The sequence below is a fragment of the Lolium rigidum genome, chromosome 1, assembly GCF_022539505.1.
Source record: "Lolium rigidum isolate FL_2022 chromosome 1, APGP_CSIRO_Lrig_0.1, whole genome shotgun sequence".
In the NCBI taxonomy this organism is placed as follows: domain Eukaryota; kingdom Viridiplantae; phylum Streptophyta; class Magnoliopsida; order Poales; family Poaceae; genus Lolium; species Lolium rigidum.
The window spans coordinates 288,060,000-288,074,726 of NC_061508.1; the positions used below are offsets into that span (position 1 = coordinate 288,060,000).

Sequence of the window (14,727 nt, forward strand, 5' to 3'; positions counted from 1 at the left end):
CTGGAAAAATAGTTTAGTACCTATTTTGAATCCATTAAGACCTAGCAAGATCCTTAATAAAAAAACTATTATGAAACAAAATAAATCTACGAAATATTTGTCTTGAAAAAATAGCTTTTCTTAATTATTCAATTACGTATTTACATTAAAACTACTCTTATTTTTTTGAGGAAATTACTCTTATTTTTTTGATTTTGAAACGGAGGGCGTAAACGACGTTCTCGTGCCCTGGAAGACCAGAGTCAAGGGAAGACAGAAACGTCTCCGTGTCAGCGTCAAGACTACGCTACTCATTTCCCCGTTCCGTTGCTGCGTACGAACACAGCTTAGATCTCAAGCTAACCACCGACCGTTACACATACGGACGGCCAGGATTACGTGCACGTTCACATCGTACGGCCGAAAACTCCGCTTAGATCTCAAGCTACACCATGGCGGCCACCGGCAACCGTAGCTTAGGATCGAAGCAGACGACGCCATATATAAACCGCGGCCGCGGCGTCCCCTCTCTCTTCCCTCAAACACGCGCCGGCCGAAATCCATCGCTCTCTGTCCAGTCCGCCGGCCGACGCTAGACCGCGCTCCTCGATTTCGAGCCGCCGACTCGTTCCGCCGGAGGTTTCGACCCCAATGGTGCGTGGATTTCTTCGGTTTCCTTTCTGTTCTAGTCTCGAATTCCGAGGCGGTTCTAGATTGGTCGTTGTTTGTGCTGATTGATTGATGTTGGTTTACGATTCCGCCGCAACGCAGGCCCTCCCCAACACCCAGCCCCAGGGCTACCCCAGCTTCAAGCTCGTCCTCGTCGGCGACGGCGGCACCGGCAAGACCACGTTCGTCAAGAGGCACGTCACCGGGGAGTTCGAGAAGAAGTACGAACGTAAGTCGTAAACCTGCCTCTTTACGCTTCCTAGGCTGATGGCTCTTTCGGATCTTGGTCGCTCGCGTCTCGTTTTTTTCTGTCCAATGACGATCTCGCCTTAGCTTCCTGTTTCGTTGATTCTGAATGCTGGTGTCTTGCAGCGACTATCGGCGTGGAGGTGCGCCCGCTGGACTTCCAGACCAACTGCGGCAAGGTCAGGTTCGAGTGCTGGGACACGGCCGGCCAGGAGAAGTTCGGCGGCCTCCGTGATGGATACTAGTAAGCAGACCCTTCAAATCTACTCCACTAGCTAGCTGCAGTTATCTATGCTATAAATCGACGATGAGATGAGTGCTACCTGCGTTCGATCTTGGTTCAGACTTCAGATGCATGTTTCAGTCAGCTTTTAGTACTACCTCAAGAGCTGACGGGGTTTCGAAATTTCTGGTCTAGTAAGAAATAATAATAGTGACGTCGATTGCTAGTGCAGGAATGGTTTGACTGGCATTACTAGTTGTATTTTATCCTCCTGTATGATATCCAATTATTCACTTGCATTAGTTGTAAAAAAAAGTAGCCCATTGGCCATTGATGATTTGGAGCGTTGGACTATCTTACTGCAGTCATGATTTTCATACTAGTACTAGTATGCTCAGAGATAATGTTTAAATGGATGAACCAAGAACCGTGTGCATTGGTGTATTTCGAACAGTTGCAGTTTGTCTGCCTGATCCTTGGACATTATTTGTTCTGCCTTGTCCAAGAACAGTGATCTTACTGATTATCCTAAATATCGGTAGTACTCACCATTTGTAGCACCCAGAAAGTTTGACTAGATTACATGTAGCACCTATTGGGATATAAGGTCTCTTGTTCTGAACCTGGAATTTCCAGCAAAGCAAATAAGACATAATTTTGTACTGCTACTCTTTCTATCTGTGCACATTGACATAGTACTGTACATTCTTACCGTATTCCTGCTGTTTGCCAGCATCCATGGCCATTGCGCGATCATCATGTTCGATGTCACCTCCCGGCTCACCTACAAGAACGTTGCCACCTGGCACAGGGACATCTGCAGGTAAAATTTCTGCCCTCTCAGAATATCTTCAGTCTCCACCTAGCACTTCTCTCATTAATTCTCCTAAAATTACATCTCTTGAACTGTCCTAAGTAATTTTTTGCAATCTGCAGGGTTTGCGCAAACATCCCCATCGTCCTGTGCGGCAACAAGGTGGACGTGAAGAACCGGCAGGTCAAGTCCAAGATGGTGACCTTCCACAGGAAGAAGAACCTCCAGTACTACGAAATCTCTGCCAAGAGCAACTACAACTTCGAGAAGCCTTTCCTCTACCTTGCGAGGAAGCTCTCAGGGTAACTAATTTCTGCTGCACCATACCATCTTTGACTGTTTCGAGTGCCACCTAGATTCTCTGCTATGCTGATTCTGAACAATGAATAATATAGCATGATTCTAAGCAATCAACACAATAATGATGCATGGCTATTATTGCAGGGACATGAACCTCCGGTTCACCGAGGAGTTTGCCCTCGTACCCGCCGAAGTCACCATCGACGTCGCCGCCCAGCAAAAGTGAGTGAAAAATGCACTACTCTGAAGACTGCTACTTCTACTTGCTCTACTGAAACTGTGTGCTTGTGATGTTGCCTCTTCCTCCTCTGATGCTGAACAATTGTTGTTTATGTGTGCAGGATTGACGCGGAGATAGCAGCTGCGGCGGCAATGCCCCTCCCGGATGAGGATGGTGACAACATGGACTGAGCTGATGGATCGGAGTTTATACTAGTTCAGTAGCAAACATACATATGATTTAGAATTAGACTTCTTTTGAGAAGTGAGATTTCTGTCTCCAGATCAGACTTCCAGCGGGTGTTTCATGAAACTGGTTTTGCGACAGTTCATGTGGATTCATATGATTTGCCAAGTGCTTAATCAGTTTCTTATCATTCTGGAGTGTTGCGTTTTTTCATACACAAAATCTTAACAAAAGGAGACAATAGCGTGTGGCTTTTTACTTTTAGGGCGCCGACATATATTTCAACAAAAAAAATGGAAGTTACCTACACCATAGCCAGGATATGGTGGCTGGAGTGCATTCGCTCTAGGAGGCCAAAAACTTGGGGCAGCTTAGGTAGGATCTGACTTTGTATAGGATCTGTGATTTTGAACAGATAAAATATGTATAACTATTTAAAAAAAAAATTGACAAGGAACATCTGTGCTATACTCTCCGAAAAATCATTAGCTTCAAATTCAACCTACACTTACAAAAGAAGAAAAGACAAATCTTTTGTGCGAATAGAGTTTATCTTTTTGTTTTTCTACCTGTAGATGCACTTTTGAGCTAATTTTTTTAAGTTGTAGGTACAACCCATAGATATGTTGTATAAAAGTTTCAGATATTTTTACAATTTTTACAAATAAATTTCTTGAGTTGATCCTATAATCTCACTTAATAAAGCGATCTTATATAAGTCTTTCCCAACCTAACATTCGCTTGATGTAAAATTCGCAGTAAAACACTTTACATATTTTTGGTACGTGAGGACAAGACAAAATGCACACACGGATTGTCACCATGTTATGCATGACTAATTCAATGCCTCTACGGGTCTAATCGGCAGGCCATAAAGATTTAAATATATTATTTATGCAAGAGTCATCTTTAGCACGTGTTTCTAAGCATTTTGTGAGAGTAAAATGTGAGCCATTATTAATAAAATACTTCCCAAGAAATGTTAGACTGGTCATAGTGCATACTATCATATACTAGTATCATGCATATGATACTTGTCTATGATACTATCTCTATAGTGGGTGGTATTATAGAGTAGTATCATAAACTTCCAAATTTATTGTTTTGTAGAATCTCAATGTAAATCTACGTACAAGATTTATTTTCCATTTACTTTTCTTGTAACATGCGCTATGATACAATATCCGCCTATGTTACTCTAATCCTATCTCTGCTCCTTATTAGATGCCACATCATCATTTTTGTGGGTCTAAAATGCATGATATTACCTATGATACTACCACTATGACCAGCCTTAGACGTCTTAAAATCAAGTAAGTTGGGGCTAACAGTATCTTTACTATTATATTTGAGTTGGAAATGGTGTGCACTTTGACATCAAACATTCAGAAAATCTCAACCGTCGATCTCCTAAAAAAATGCTCATCAAACATTGTTCCGTCGCTCGGAAAAAATAGAAACATATTTATTAGTATCAATCCAGTTACCACACAATAAGGAAATATATAAGTCCAGCATCAAAAAAGGAAAGAATCACACCCAATTTGCTTTCACATATCTTTCTATACTATTATATACGAGTTGGTGATGGTAGGTCACTTTGCACTTTGCACTTCGCCTACTTTCATCTGGAGGGTCTAAATTGTATCCGATGTCACATAGGTTCACCGCAATAGAATGCAAGATCTGAAAGTTTCCAGAATTTGATCCGTAATTAGTAATCTATCATTATTTATTTTTCCTAACTAAACTCACTGCATGCAACTAAAAAGGGAGATATGAGCAGGTGAAGAGGTGATCTGTCCATTTTTTCCTTGGTGGCTGCTACGGTGGTGCCATAGAAGATGGATAGACGTTGGTTTGTCACATAGGTTTATCCTATCTTTCCAGATCTGTAAGATCGGTGTATACGTACTTTGTATCTCGTCTTTTATTTATCAATGAGAATCGTATTATCATGCAAAAAAAAATACAATCACGCAATCTTCTTTCGGTTTCCTCATTGGCGCTCAACTGCCGGCTATCTAATCAAATCTTCTTTATTACGTCAAATTTGGCAGACTATTAATTGTGGGATTCTTTTACAGTACCTTTTACCACTCCTAGGAAGGAGAGAGGTATGATTTGAGGAGGGGCCAGGATTTAGATTGGGCCCAAGACGTTGACAATTGGAAAAAATATTAAAAGTAGCAGTGTTAGACCCGGCCCAACAATTGGATAACAGAGTTTAGACCGAGAGGTAAGCTCTATCGTGAGAAACGTGCGACGTCTCTGGGTCGACGGCGACCGCCGCCGGCACTGCTGTGTCGAAGGTGACTGCCACCGCCGCCGTCGGATCGTCCTGAACCTGCATCGCCGCGAGCGACGCCGCCACCAGGTCGGCCCTGTCCTCCATCGGGCGACCGCCGCCGCCACCAGATCGGGCTAGTCCTGGCCGGCGAGCTATGCCGCCACGACGTCGAGAACGCCACGACGTCGAGGCCACTACCAGTTCTACATCGCCGCAACATCCAGAGACGCCGCCAGGTACGTCGACCTGAAGCATCCTAGGAGAATGTATCTTTTGCTGTAAGCTAGTTACTCCAACATCATCTGTAGTCCTTCATGTACTTCGTATTTGTCTTCAAAACGAAAATCCAGAGTACAATTATTATGTCCCTGGAAAATTTTGCCTCCTTTGTTAAACAATCTCGACTACAAAGAAATTGAGAGAGAGAGATCAAGCGGTCCAGGCCGGATCACAATGAACTGACATATATATACTATGCTACACATTCTATCTATGATGGCTTATTAAAAGGTCTGACAAAGAGAAGCACCGTCTCCGATGAACATTTCAACTGTTGTATGGTCAGATGCGTCTGTTGCCAGAACCAGTAAATGAAGAGAGTCTAAATTCACTTCTTCAACTAAATTTGTATTTTCATAGTACTCCTTGAGTGTTCTGGTCCAATATTGGTTTTAGTTGGGCTGACAGGGTCACAGGGTTACAAACGGATGAGAGGTAAAAAAATCCATGCACGAGCTGCTCTCTTTTAACAAAAGCTTGCAAGAGAGGTGTGCAAGTCAAAAGATGCAACTTCCATCCGTATTTTACTGCTCATTCAACTTCTCCGTATTTTTAGAGTGCACTGCATTTTTAGTGTGTCATTTACACATGTTCAAAACCTGTCTAGGAACATGCATCAGTACTGCATTGTATATACTTCTATCCCACGCGCATAATACTGCAAATCCATAGTGCATAGTGCACTATGAATGGCATGCTTTCTATTTGTCAGTTAATTCTTCTACTCTCTCAGTTGTATGTTTAACAGTTTAAGTTCAGTTTCTTCGTCAGTTGGCAGAGCTACCAAGTGGACAATTGCTGGGATGCCAGCGATGAGCTACCCGCGGCCGGCGGCGGTCGTCTGGAGGGCGACAACGAGCTACTGTAAGGTCGCCGACGATCTGCTGGAGGCGGCCACGAGCTTCTGTTTGTAGTCAAGAGTGTGGTGGCTTCTTGGCTTGGTCTGTTTTGACCCGTGAGGCTAGCGCAGCTGACGTGCAAGATATTTCATGGTGGCAAAGTATTGAACGAAACTGTTGCATGCAATCAATTTTAACATACAACTAATAGGTTTATGTACAACAATGGCTAGTTCTGAAACTTCATCTATATGATGGCTGTATTAAATATGCGGACACATGAAGATAAACGACTTTTTTGATCGGCTAGTTCTGAAACTTCATCTATATGATTTTGCATTATCTGTAATTGGGAAAAAAGATTCTGGTAGCAACAATTTATTTTGGATGTGCGTGCAACTCAGAATTGGGGCGAGCAGCCGGTGGCGCCGGAGTTGGGTAATAGAGAAAGAGAGAGCGGTGGCGGCGAACCAACACAATCTTTGTCTAAAATCTGGGTTGGGAGGAGAATATCTGGGTTGGCCCGATCTACCAAACACGCCCTAACTCACGGAAGGAGGAGACATCGCTTGGAGCTGGACCTGTGGAAAGCTGGGCCTGCTATTAGGCTGGGCCTGTTTACGTTTTTTATTCGAAGTGTGAAATTTCTCAGAGGTATGTAATATACCTCTCCAGTTTTGGACTGTGGTATGAATCTATCTAGACCATTGGATGGACGGAAATTGATGGCTGTAATTCATTTGAGGGCACTACAAAAGAACTCAATTGTGAGATGGTGTACATCAAATTTGATGGTACACGAGATCCTCTCAAATCCCACGTTAGTACGTTACCTCGTTCCAAAATCCGAATAGGCTAGATAGAATTGTCGTGCCGGCGTAGGATCCGAGTAGCTGCGACGTTGGAGCCTCGGAGGAGCCAAAGGACTGTCATGGCTTCCTCTTGCCGTACGTAGGACGGGCAAGGCCTGCCCATAGGCCGGGTAAACAGTGCGATCGCACTAGGCCCAGTGAGCCAGGGGCCCCGGCCCAGTTAGTAGTTCTACTATTAGTAGTTGAAATTTCTGTTTTTTGTTCTCTAAATTCTATCTCTAAATGTCCCTAGCCTACCCGGCCAACCAGGGGTCTCAAAGGGGCAAAATAATCTGGTTCACACGTTTAGCAATTTCGACCCCGCTTTCACCTCCAGCTGTCCAATGCGGTCATTTTCTTTTCACCTGCCGTTGCTCGTAAGGTTAAAGGCCCATGTGCAACCCACGCTTGCCCACCCCGATCAGCTCTTCGATTCTGCTCGGCTTCTCTGCCTGTATATCCTCTCGATCGCTCCCAATAGTCAGAGTATACGACTCATCTCCTCGACTGCTCCTCCCCCAAATTCCTAAAAGGGCGCCTAGACGACTGTTCCTTTCCTACGATTGCGGCCATTAATGGAGGCCAAAGTGCAGCTCCAAGCCAAATAAAAAGTGCAGCGGGTTCGGGATTGTGCAACGGATATATGTGTTATTCTCAACTTCTACTAAAAGATGGAAAGTGTTGCTTGACCATATTCCAAGTTAATCATGAACAGTTTATCAAATAATCGGTGAGTGAGTCCAGTAAAAAGTGCTAAACTTATTAGATTTCAAGCTCCCGAACTAAGGGTTGCTTTGTTTGAGGAAGGCAAAATTGTGATCACGCCAAGTCAAAGTGTGACACGAAAACTTTATTTGATGGGCTTGCTAAATTTGAGTTTTAACTTGAAATAAAAAGTGTTAAAGCTATAAGATTTCAAGATCCTGAACTAAGGGTTGCTTTGTCCGATGTAGGTAAAATTCATGATGACGCCAAGTCAAGAGTGACACAAAAAAAATTGTTTGATGCGAATGCGATTGGTAAATTTGAGTTTTAACTTTTAACTTGAAATATAGTGCTTTGATAGTTTATGTGTGTGTGTGTGTGTGAATAACGGCCCCTTTCTATCATTTTGCACCGGGGCCCCCAAAAAGTATGGGCCGGCCCTGAGGACGGGCTACCAGACATGTAGCAGACCCAGTCAGCGACAAGCTCTATGCTTTAGGACGACATCCCCGTCCGTTGCCTCTTATCAAGATGGCGCCCAAGGCAATTGTCGACATCATTCTCTCCCTCAAGTCACGCTCTGATGCCCGTGACGCCCTCGGCCGCGCAGTGGTTGGGCACCATTGACGCCACGGTGACCGGAGGCACCTCCAACGCGACGTCTACACACGTCCTTCTGGCTGGTGTTTACCGGAAGGAGCATGAGCATGCTTCCGATCAAGACTTAATGCGATGTGATGTTCATGCAGAAAAGCAAAAAAGGAGCGAGGCGCGGAGAGGATCGACGGATCTGAGCGCGCATCCCTAGCTGTGGGTCGAGGCCCTAAACCCTTCCCGAGCTCGCCGCCACGTCACTCCATCTTCGATGCAACAGACTGAAGTTGCAAAAAATGACCATCGGTAGCGGTGCACTCCATTCCACCTTCGTGAGGTAGCACCCCTCCTTCCCGACTCTCCCCTTCTTCTCCCACCGCGCATGGACCTCTGCCATCCGCTCCTCATCAGTGTTACCACAACACGCAAGCGAAGCAGGAGGTATTGCAAGGAAGGGGATAGCCAACGCCTCCTTTGGCATCTTTGACTCAGCCCTTGCCTGCTCTCTCCTGGACAGCCTCGATCAGGGTGGCTACAGAATACAACAAAGCTTGGCAAATTGAGGAGAAGTACATGGAGGTTGTGTAAGATGGGACTCGAGTCAAGTGGTGTGCTTGCCGATAGAGTTAACAACTACACTGAGCAGGAGGCCCAAAGAGAGGATACTGATGAGAAGGACACGGCTCCGCTGCCCATGCAGACCCGGAGGCTCTCGGGTGGATGAAGAGGTCAGCTTGTTATTGCTCTATTCAGAATGGCGCACTGCTGAAAGATACTTTTCATATACTATTGTAATAAAATTGGGTGGTACCAAATGGATGCTGACCAACTATGGCTAGAGTACTATACGGCAAGATGTTGCTCTTCATATTATTGTAGTTCTTACTAAATTTTTTTGAAGGAACTATGTATAGACTCTGGACCAGCATCACACTATATTCTGCATCATGTCCTTGTAGGATTGATGTGTTAGAGAAGTCAATCCATCGTTTCAGTGAACGCGAACCAGAAAATGTGGCGGATCCAGAAATCAGGGATGCATTTCACTTTATTAACGATGCAGCAAGTTGACGGTAACTGAAAATGTTTTCGTCTGCTGCACGATGTTGTTGAGTTGAAAGAAAGCATGGCAATTCAAGGCATGCAAGCCTGGATTTTCTGCACCAATTTGAACATATACGGTATGGGCAGGCACATACAAGCAAGAATTAGAGCAAAAGAACATCTATCTCATCAAGCACACATGGCTTGAGTAGCATACAAGTAGGAATTTGAAGGTAAGAATAATCAGTTGAGTAATAATAATTTTCAAAAGGTAGCACACTTTCAGTTTCTTAGGTACTTCCTCCTTGATACGTCTCCGACGTATCGATAATTTCTTATGTTCTATGCCATATTATTGATGATACCTACATGTTTTATGCACACTTTATGTCATATTCGTGCATTTTCTGGAACTAACCTATTAACAAGATGCCGAAGTGCCAGTCTCTGTTTCTCGCTGTTTTTGGTTTCGAAATCCTAGTAACGAAATATTCTCGGAATTGGACGAAACGAAGACCCGGGTTCCTATTTTCACCGGAAGCATCCAGAACACCCGGGAAGGACCGGAGGGGGCACCGGGCCCCCGGACCATAGGCCGGCGCGGCCCGGGCCCCGGCCGCGCCGCCATATGGTGTGGCCACCCCTTCGACCCTCCCGCGCCGCCTCTTCGCCTATTTAAAGCCTCCGTCGCGAAAACCCCGATACGAAGAACCACGATACGGAAAACCTTCCCGAGCCGCCGCCATCGCGAAGCCAAGATCCAGGGGACAGGAGTCTCCGTTCCGGCACCCTGCCGGAGCGGGAAGTGCCCCGGAAGGCTTCTCCATCGACACCGCTTCCATCTCCACCGCCATCTTCATCACCGCTGCTGCTCCCATGAGGAGGGAGTAGTTCTCCATCGAGGCTCGGGGCTGTACCGGTAGCTATGTGGTTCATCTCTCTCCTATGTACTTCAATACAATAATCTCATGAGCTGCCTTACATGATTGAGATTCATATGATGATGCTTGTAATCTAGATGTCACTATGCTAGTCAAGTGAGTTTTACTTATGTGATCTCCGGAGACTCCTTGTCCCACATGTGTAAAGGTGACAGTGTGTGCACCGTGTGGGTCTCTTAGGCTATATTTCACAGAATACTTATTCACCGTTGAATGGCATAGTGAGGTGCTTATTTATATCTCTTTATGATTGCAATGTGTTTGTATCACAATTTATCTATGTGCTACTCTAGCAATGTTATTAAAGTAGTTTTATTCCTCCTGCACGTGTGCAAAGGTGACGAGTGTGTGCACCGTGTTAGTACTTGGTTTATGCTATGATCATGATCTCTTGTAGATTGCGAAGTTAACTATTGCTATGATAATATTGATGTGATCTATTCCTCCTACATATGCATGAAGGTGACAGTGTGCATGCTATGCTAGTACTTGGTTTAGTCTTTTGATCTATCTTACACTAAAGGTTACTAAAATATGAGCATTATTGTGGAGCTTGTTAACTCCGGTATTGAGGGTTCGTGTAATCCTACGCAATGTGTTCATCATCCAACAAGAGTGTAGAGTATGCATTTATCCGTTACGTTATGTGTTCAATGTTGAGAGTGTCCACTAGTGAAAGTCTAATCCCTAGGCCTTGTTCCTAAATATCGCTATCGCTGCTTGTTTACTTGTTTTTCTAGCGTTACTACTGCTGCGTTACTACTGCTTATTTATCGTCCTCGGGCAAAGCACTTTTCCGGTGCCGTTGCTACTACTTATTCATACCACCTGTATTTCACTATCTCTTCGCCGAACTAGTGCACCTATTGGGTGTGTTGGGGACACAAGAGACTTCTTGCTTTGTGGTTGCAGGGTTGCATGAGAGGGATATCTTTGACCTCTTCCTCCCTGAGTTCGATAAACCTTGGGTAATCCACTTAAGGGAAACTTGCTACTGTTCTACAAACCTCTGCTCTTGGAGGCCCAACACTGTCTACAAGAATAGAAGCTCCCGTAGACATCAAGCACTTTTCTGGCGCCGTTGCCGGGGAGGAAAGGTAAAAAGGCACTCATACTCCGGTCCCATGTAAAGTACTTTTCTGGCGCCATTGTGTTTGTGCTCGAAGCTATTTCCTTTAGATCCTGCAATTGCATCTTTTTGTTTCTTGTTTACACTAGTTTGGCATAATGGACAACAATGAGCTTCTTATTCTATTTCCTGATTTAAAACATGGATTGTTTGATGCGAAAATTAAAAAACCTATGGAATCTTATTTGCATGCTTGGTAGTAATATTAGTATGAACGCTTTGGACACCATTGTTGATAATAATATAGAAAGTTCTAAGCTTGGGGAAGCTGGTTTTCATGATATTTTTAGTCCCCCAAGCATTGAGGAGAAAATTTTCTTTGATGATACTTTGCCTCCTATTTATGATGATAATGATAGTGGTCTTTTGGTGCCACCTACTATGGAGAGTAAATTTTGTTGTGATTATACTATGCCTCCTACACTCGATGAGAATAATAATGATAGCTACTTTGTTGAATTTGCTCCCACTACAACTAATAAAATTGATTATGCCTATGTGGAGAGTAATAATTTTATGCATGAGACTCATGATAAGAATGTTTCATTTTATAGTTATATTGTTGAGTTTGCTCATGATGCTACTGAAAGTTATTATGAGAGAGGAAAATATGGTTGTGGAAATTTTCATGTTACTAAAATGCCTCTCTATGTGCTGAAATTTTTGAAGCTACACTTGTTTTATCTTCCTATGCTTGTTACTTTGCTCTTCATGAACTTGTTTATTTACAAGATTCCTATGCATAGGAAGCATGTTAGACTTAAATGTGTTTTGAATTTTCCTCTTGATGCTCTCTTTTGCTTCCAATACTATTTCTTGCGAGTGCATCATTAAAACTGCTCAGCCCATCTTAATGGCTAAAAAGAAAGAACTTTTTGGGAGATAATCCATGTGTTTATTTTGCTACAGTACTTTGTTTTATATTTGTGTCTTGGAAGTTGTTTACTACTGTAGCAACCTCTCCTTATCTTAGTTTTGTGTTTTGTTGTGCCAAGTAAAGTCTTTGATAGTAAAGTAAGTACTAGATTTGGATTACTGCGCAGTTTCAGATTTCTTTGCTGTCACGAATCTGGGTCTACCTCCCTGTAGGTAGCTCAGAAAATTAAGCCAATTTACGTGCATGATCCTCAGATATGTACGCAACTTTCATTCAATTTGAGAATTTTCGTTTGAGCAAGTCTGGTGGCCTAATAAAATCCATCTTTACGGACTGTTCTGTTTTGACAGATTCTGCCTTTTATTTCACATTGCCTCTTTTGCTACGATTGGATGAATTTCTTTGATCCATTAATGTCCAGTAGCTTTATGCAATGTCCAGAAGTGTTAAGAATGATTGTGTCACCTCTGAACATGTTAATTTTTATTGTCCACTAACCCTCTAATGAGTTGTTTCGAGTTTGGTGTGGAGGAAGTTTTCAAGGGTCAAGAGAGGAGGATGATATACTATGATCAAGAAGAGTGAAAGCTCTAAGCTTGGGGATGCCCCGGTGGTTCATCCCTGCATATTTCAAGAAGACTCAAGCATCTAAGCTTGGGGATGCCCAAGGCATCCCCTTCTTCATCGACAAATTATCAGGTTCCTTCTCTTGAAACTATATTTTTATTCGGTCACATCTTATGTACTTTACTTGGAGCGTCTGTTTTTTTTTGTTTTTGTTTTTGTTTTTGTTTGAATAAATGCTTGTGTGGGAGACAGACACGCTCCGCTGGTTCGTATGAACACATGTGTTCTTAGCCTTTAATTTTCATGGCGAAGGTTGAAACTGCTTCGTTAAATTGTTATATGGTTGGAATTGGAAAATACTACATGTAGTAATTCTAAAATGTCTTGGATAATTTGATACTTGGCAATTGTTGTGCTCATGTTTAAGCTCTTGCATCATATACTTTGTACCTATTAATGAAGAAATACATAGAGCATGCTAAAATTTGGTTTGCATAATTGGTCTCTCTAAAGTCTAGATAATTTCTAGTATTGAGTTTGAACAACAAGGAAGACGGTGTAGAGTCTTATAATGTTTACAATATGTCTTTTATGTGAGTTTTGCTGCACCGGTTTATCCTTGTGTTTGTTTCAAATAACCTTGCTAGCCTAAACCTTGTATCGAGAGGGAATACTTCTCATGCATCCAAAATCCTTGAGCCAATAACTATGCCATTTGTGTCCACCATACCTACCTACTACATGGTATTTCTCCGCCATTCCAAAGTAAATTGCTTGAGTGCTACCTTTAAATAATTCAAAATTTATCACCTCTGATTTGTGTCAATGTTTTATAGCTCATGAGGAAGTATGTGGTGTTTTATCTTTCGATCTTGTCATTTACTTCGACGGACTTTCACAATGGACTAGTGGCACATCCGCTTATCCAATAATTTTGCAAAAAGAGTCGGCAATGGGGTTCCCAGTCCCGGTTAATTAACTTGCATTAATAATTCTCTTCACATGTTTTGCTCGATTCATCAAGTAAGCAACTTAATTTTGCAAATAGACACTCCTTCATGGTATGTGATTGTTGGAAGGCACCCGAGGATTCGGTTAGCCATGGCTTGTGTAAGCAAAAGGTTGGGAGGAGTGTCATCCATAAATAAAGAAAAACTAAACTAAAGTACATGTGTAAACAAAAGAGAAGAGGGATGATCTACCTTGCTGGTAGAGATAACGTCCTTCATGGGAGCCGCTCTTGAAAGTCTGGTGATGGCGTGTATTTCACACGTTCGTTGGGCAACCCCAAGAGGAAGGTATGATGCGCACAGCAGCAAGTTTTCCCTCAGAAAGAAACCAAGGTTTATCGAAACAGGAGGAGCCAAGAAGCACGTTGAAGGTTGATGGCGGCGGGATGTAGTGCGGCGCAACACCAGAGATTCCGGCGCCAACGTGGAACCTGCACAACACAACCAAAGTACTTTGCCCCAACGAAACGAGTGAGGTTGTCAATCTCACCGGCTTGTTGTAACAAAGGATTAACCGTATTGTGTGGAAGATGATTGTTTGCGAGAGAAAATAGTAAAAACAAGTATTGCAGACAGATTTGTATTTCAAGTATTAAAAGAATGGACCGGGGTCCACAGTTCACTAGAGGTGTCTCTCCCATAAGATAAAAGCATGTTGGGTGAACAAATTACAGTCGGGCAATTGACAAATAGAGAGGGCATAACAATGCACATACATGACATGATAAGTATAGTGAGATTTAATTGGGCATTACGACAAAGTACATAGACCGCCATCCAACCGCATCTATGCCTAAAAAGTCCACCTTCAGAGTTATCATCCGAACCCCTCCGAGTATTAAGTTGCTAACAACAGACAATTGCATTAAGTATGGTGCGTAATGTAATCAACAACTACATCCTCGGACATAGCGCCAATGTTTTATCCCTAGTGGCAACAAGCACAACACAACCTTAGAACTTT

General features: G+C 43.1%; 1 protein-coding gene across 1 annotated transcript; it reads left to right on the forward strand.

Moving 5' to 3' along the window:
• The first annotated feature begins 538 nt into the window (after positions 1-538).
• On the forward strand, positions 539-2,827 carry LOC124695562 (GTP-binding nuclear protein Ran-3-like). Its single transcript, XM_047228396.1, has 7 exons — positions 539-633; positions 751-877; positions 1,021-1,138; positions 1,851-1,940; positions 2,054-2,233; positions 2,376-2,453; positions 2,573-2,827. Exons 1-7 carry the CDS (start codon positions 631-633, stop codon positions 2,640-2,642), a joined length of 666 nt encoding a protein of 221 aa, XP_047084352.1. The 5' UTR covers positions 539-630; the 3' UTR covers positions 2,643-2,827.
• The last annotated feature ends 11,900 nt before the right edge of the window (positions 2,828-14,727 follow it).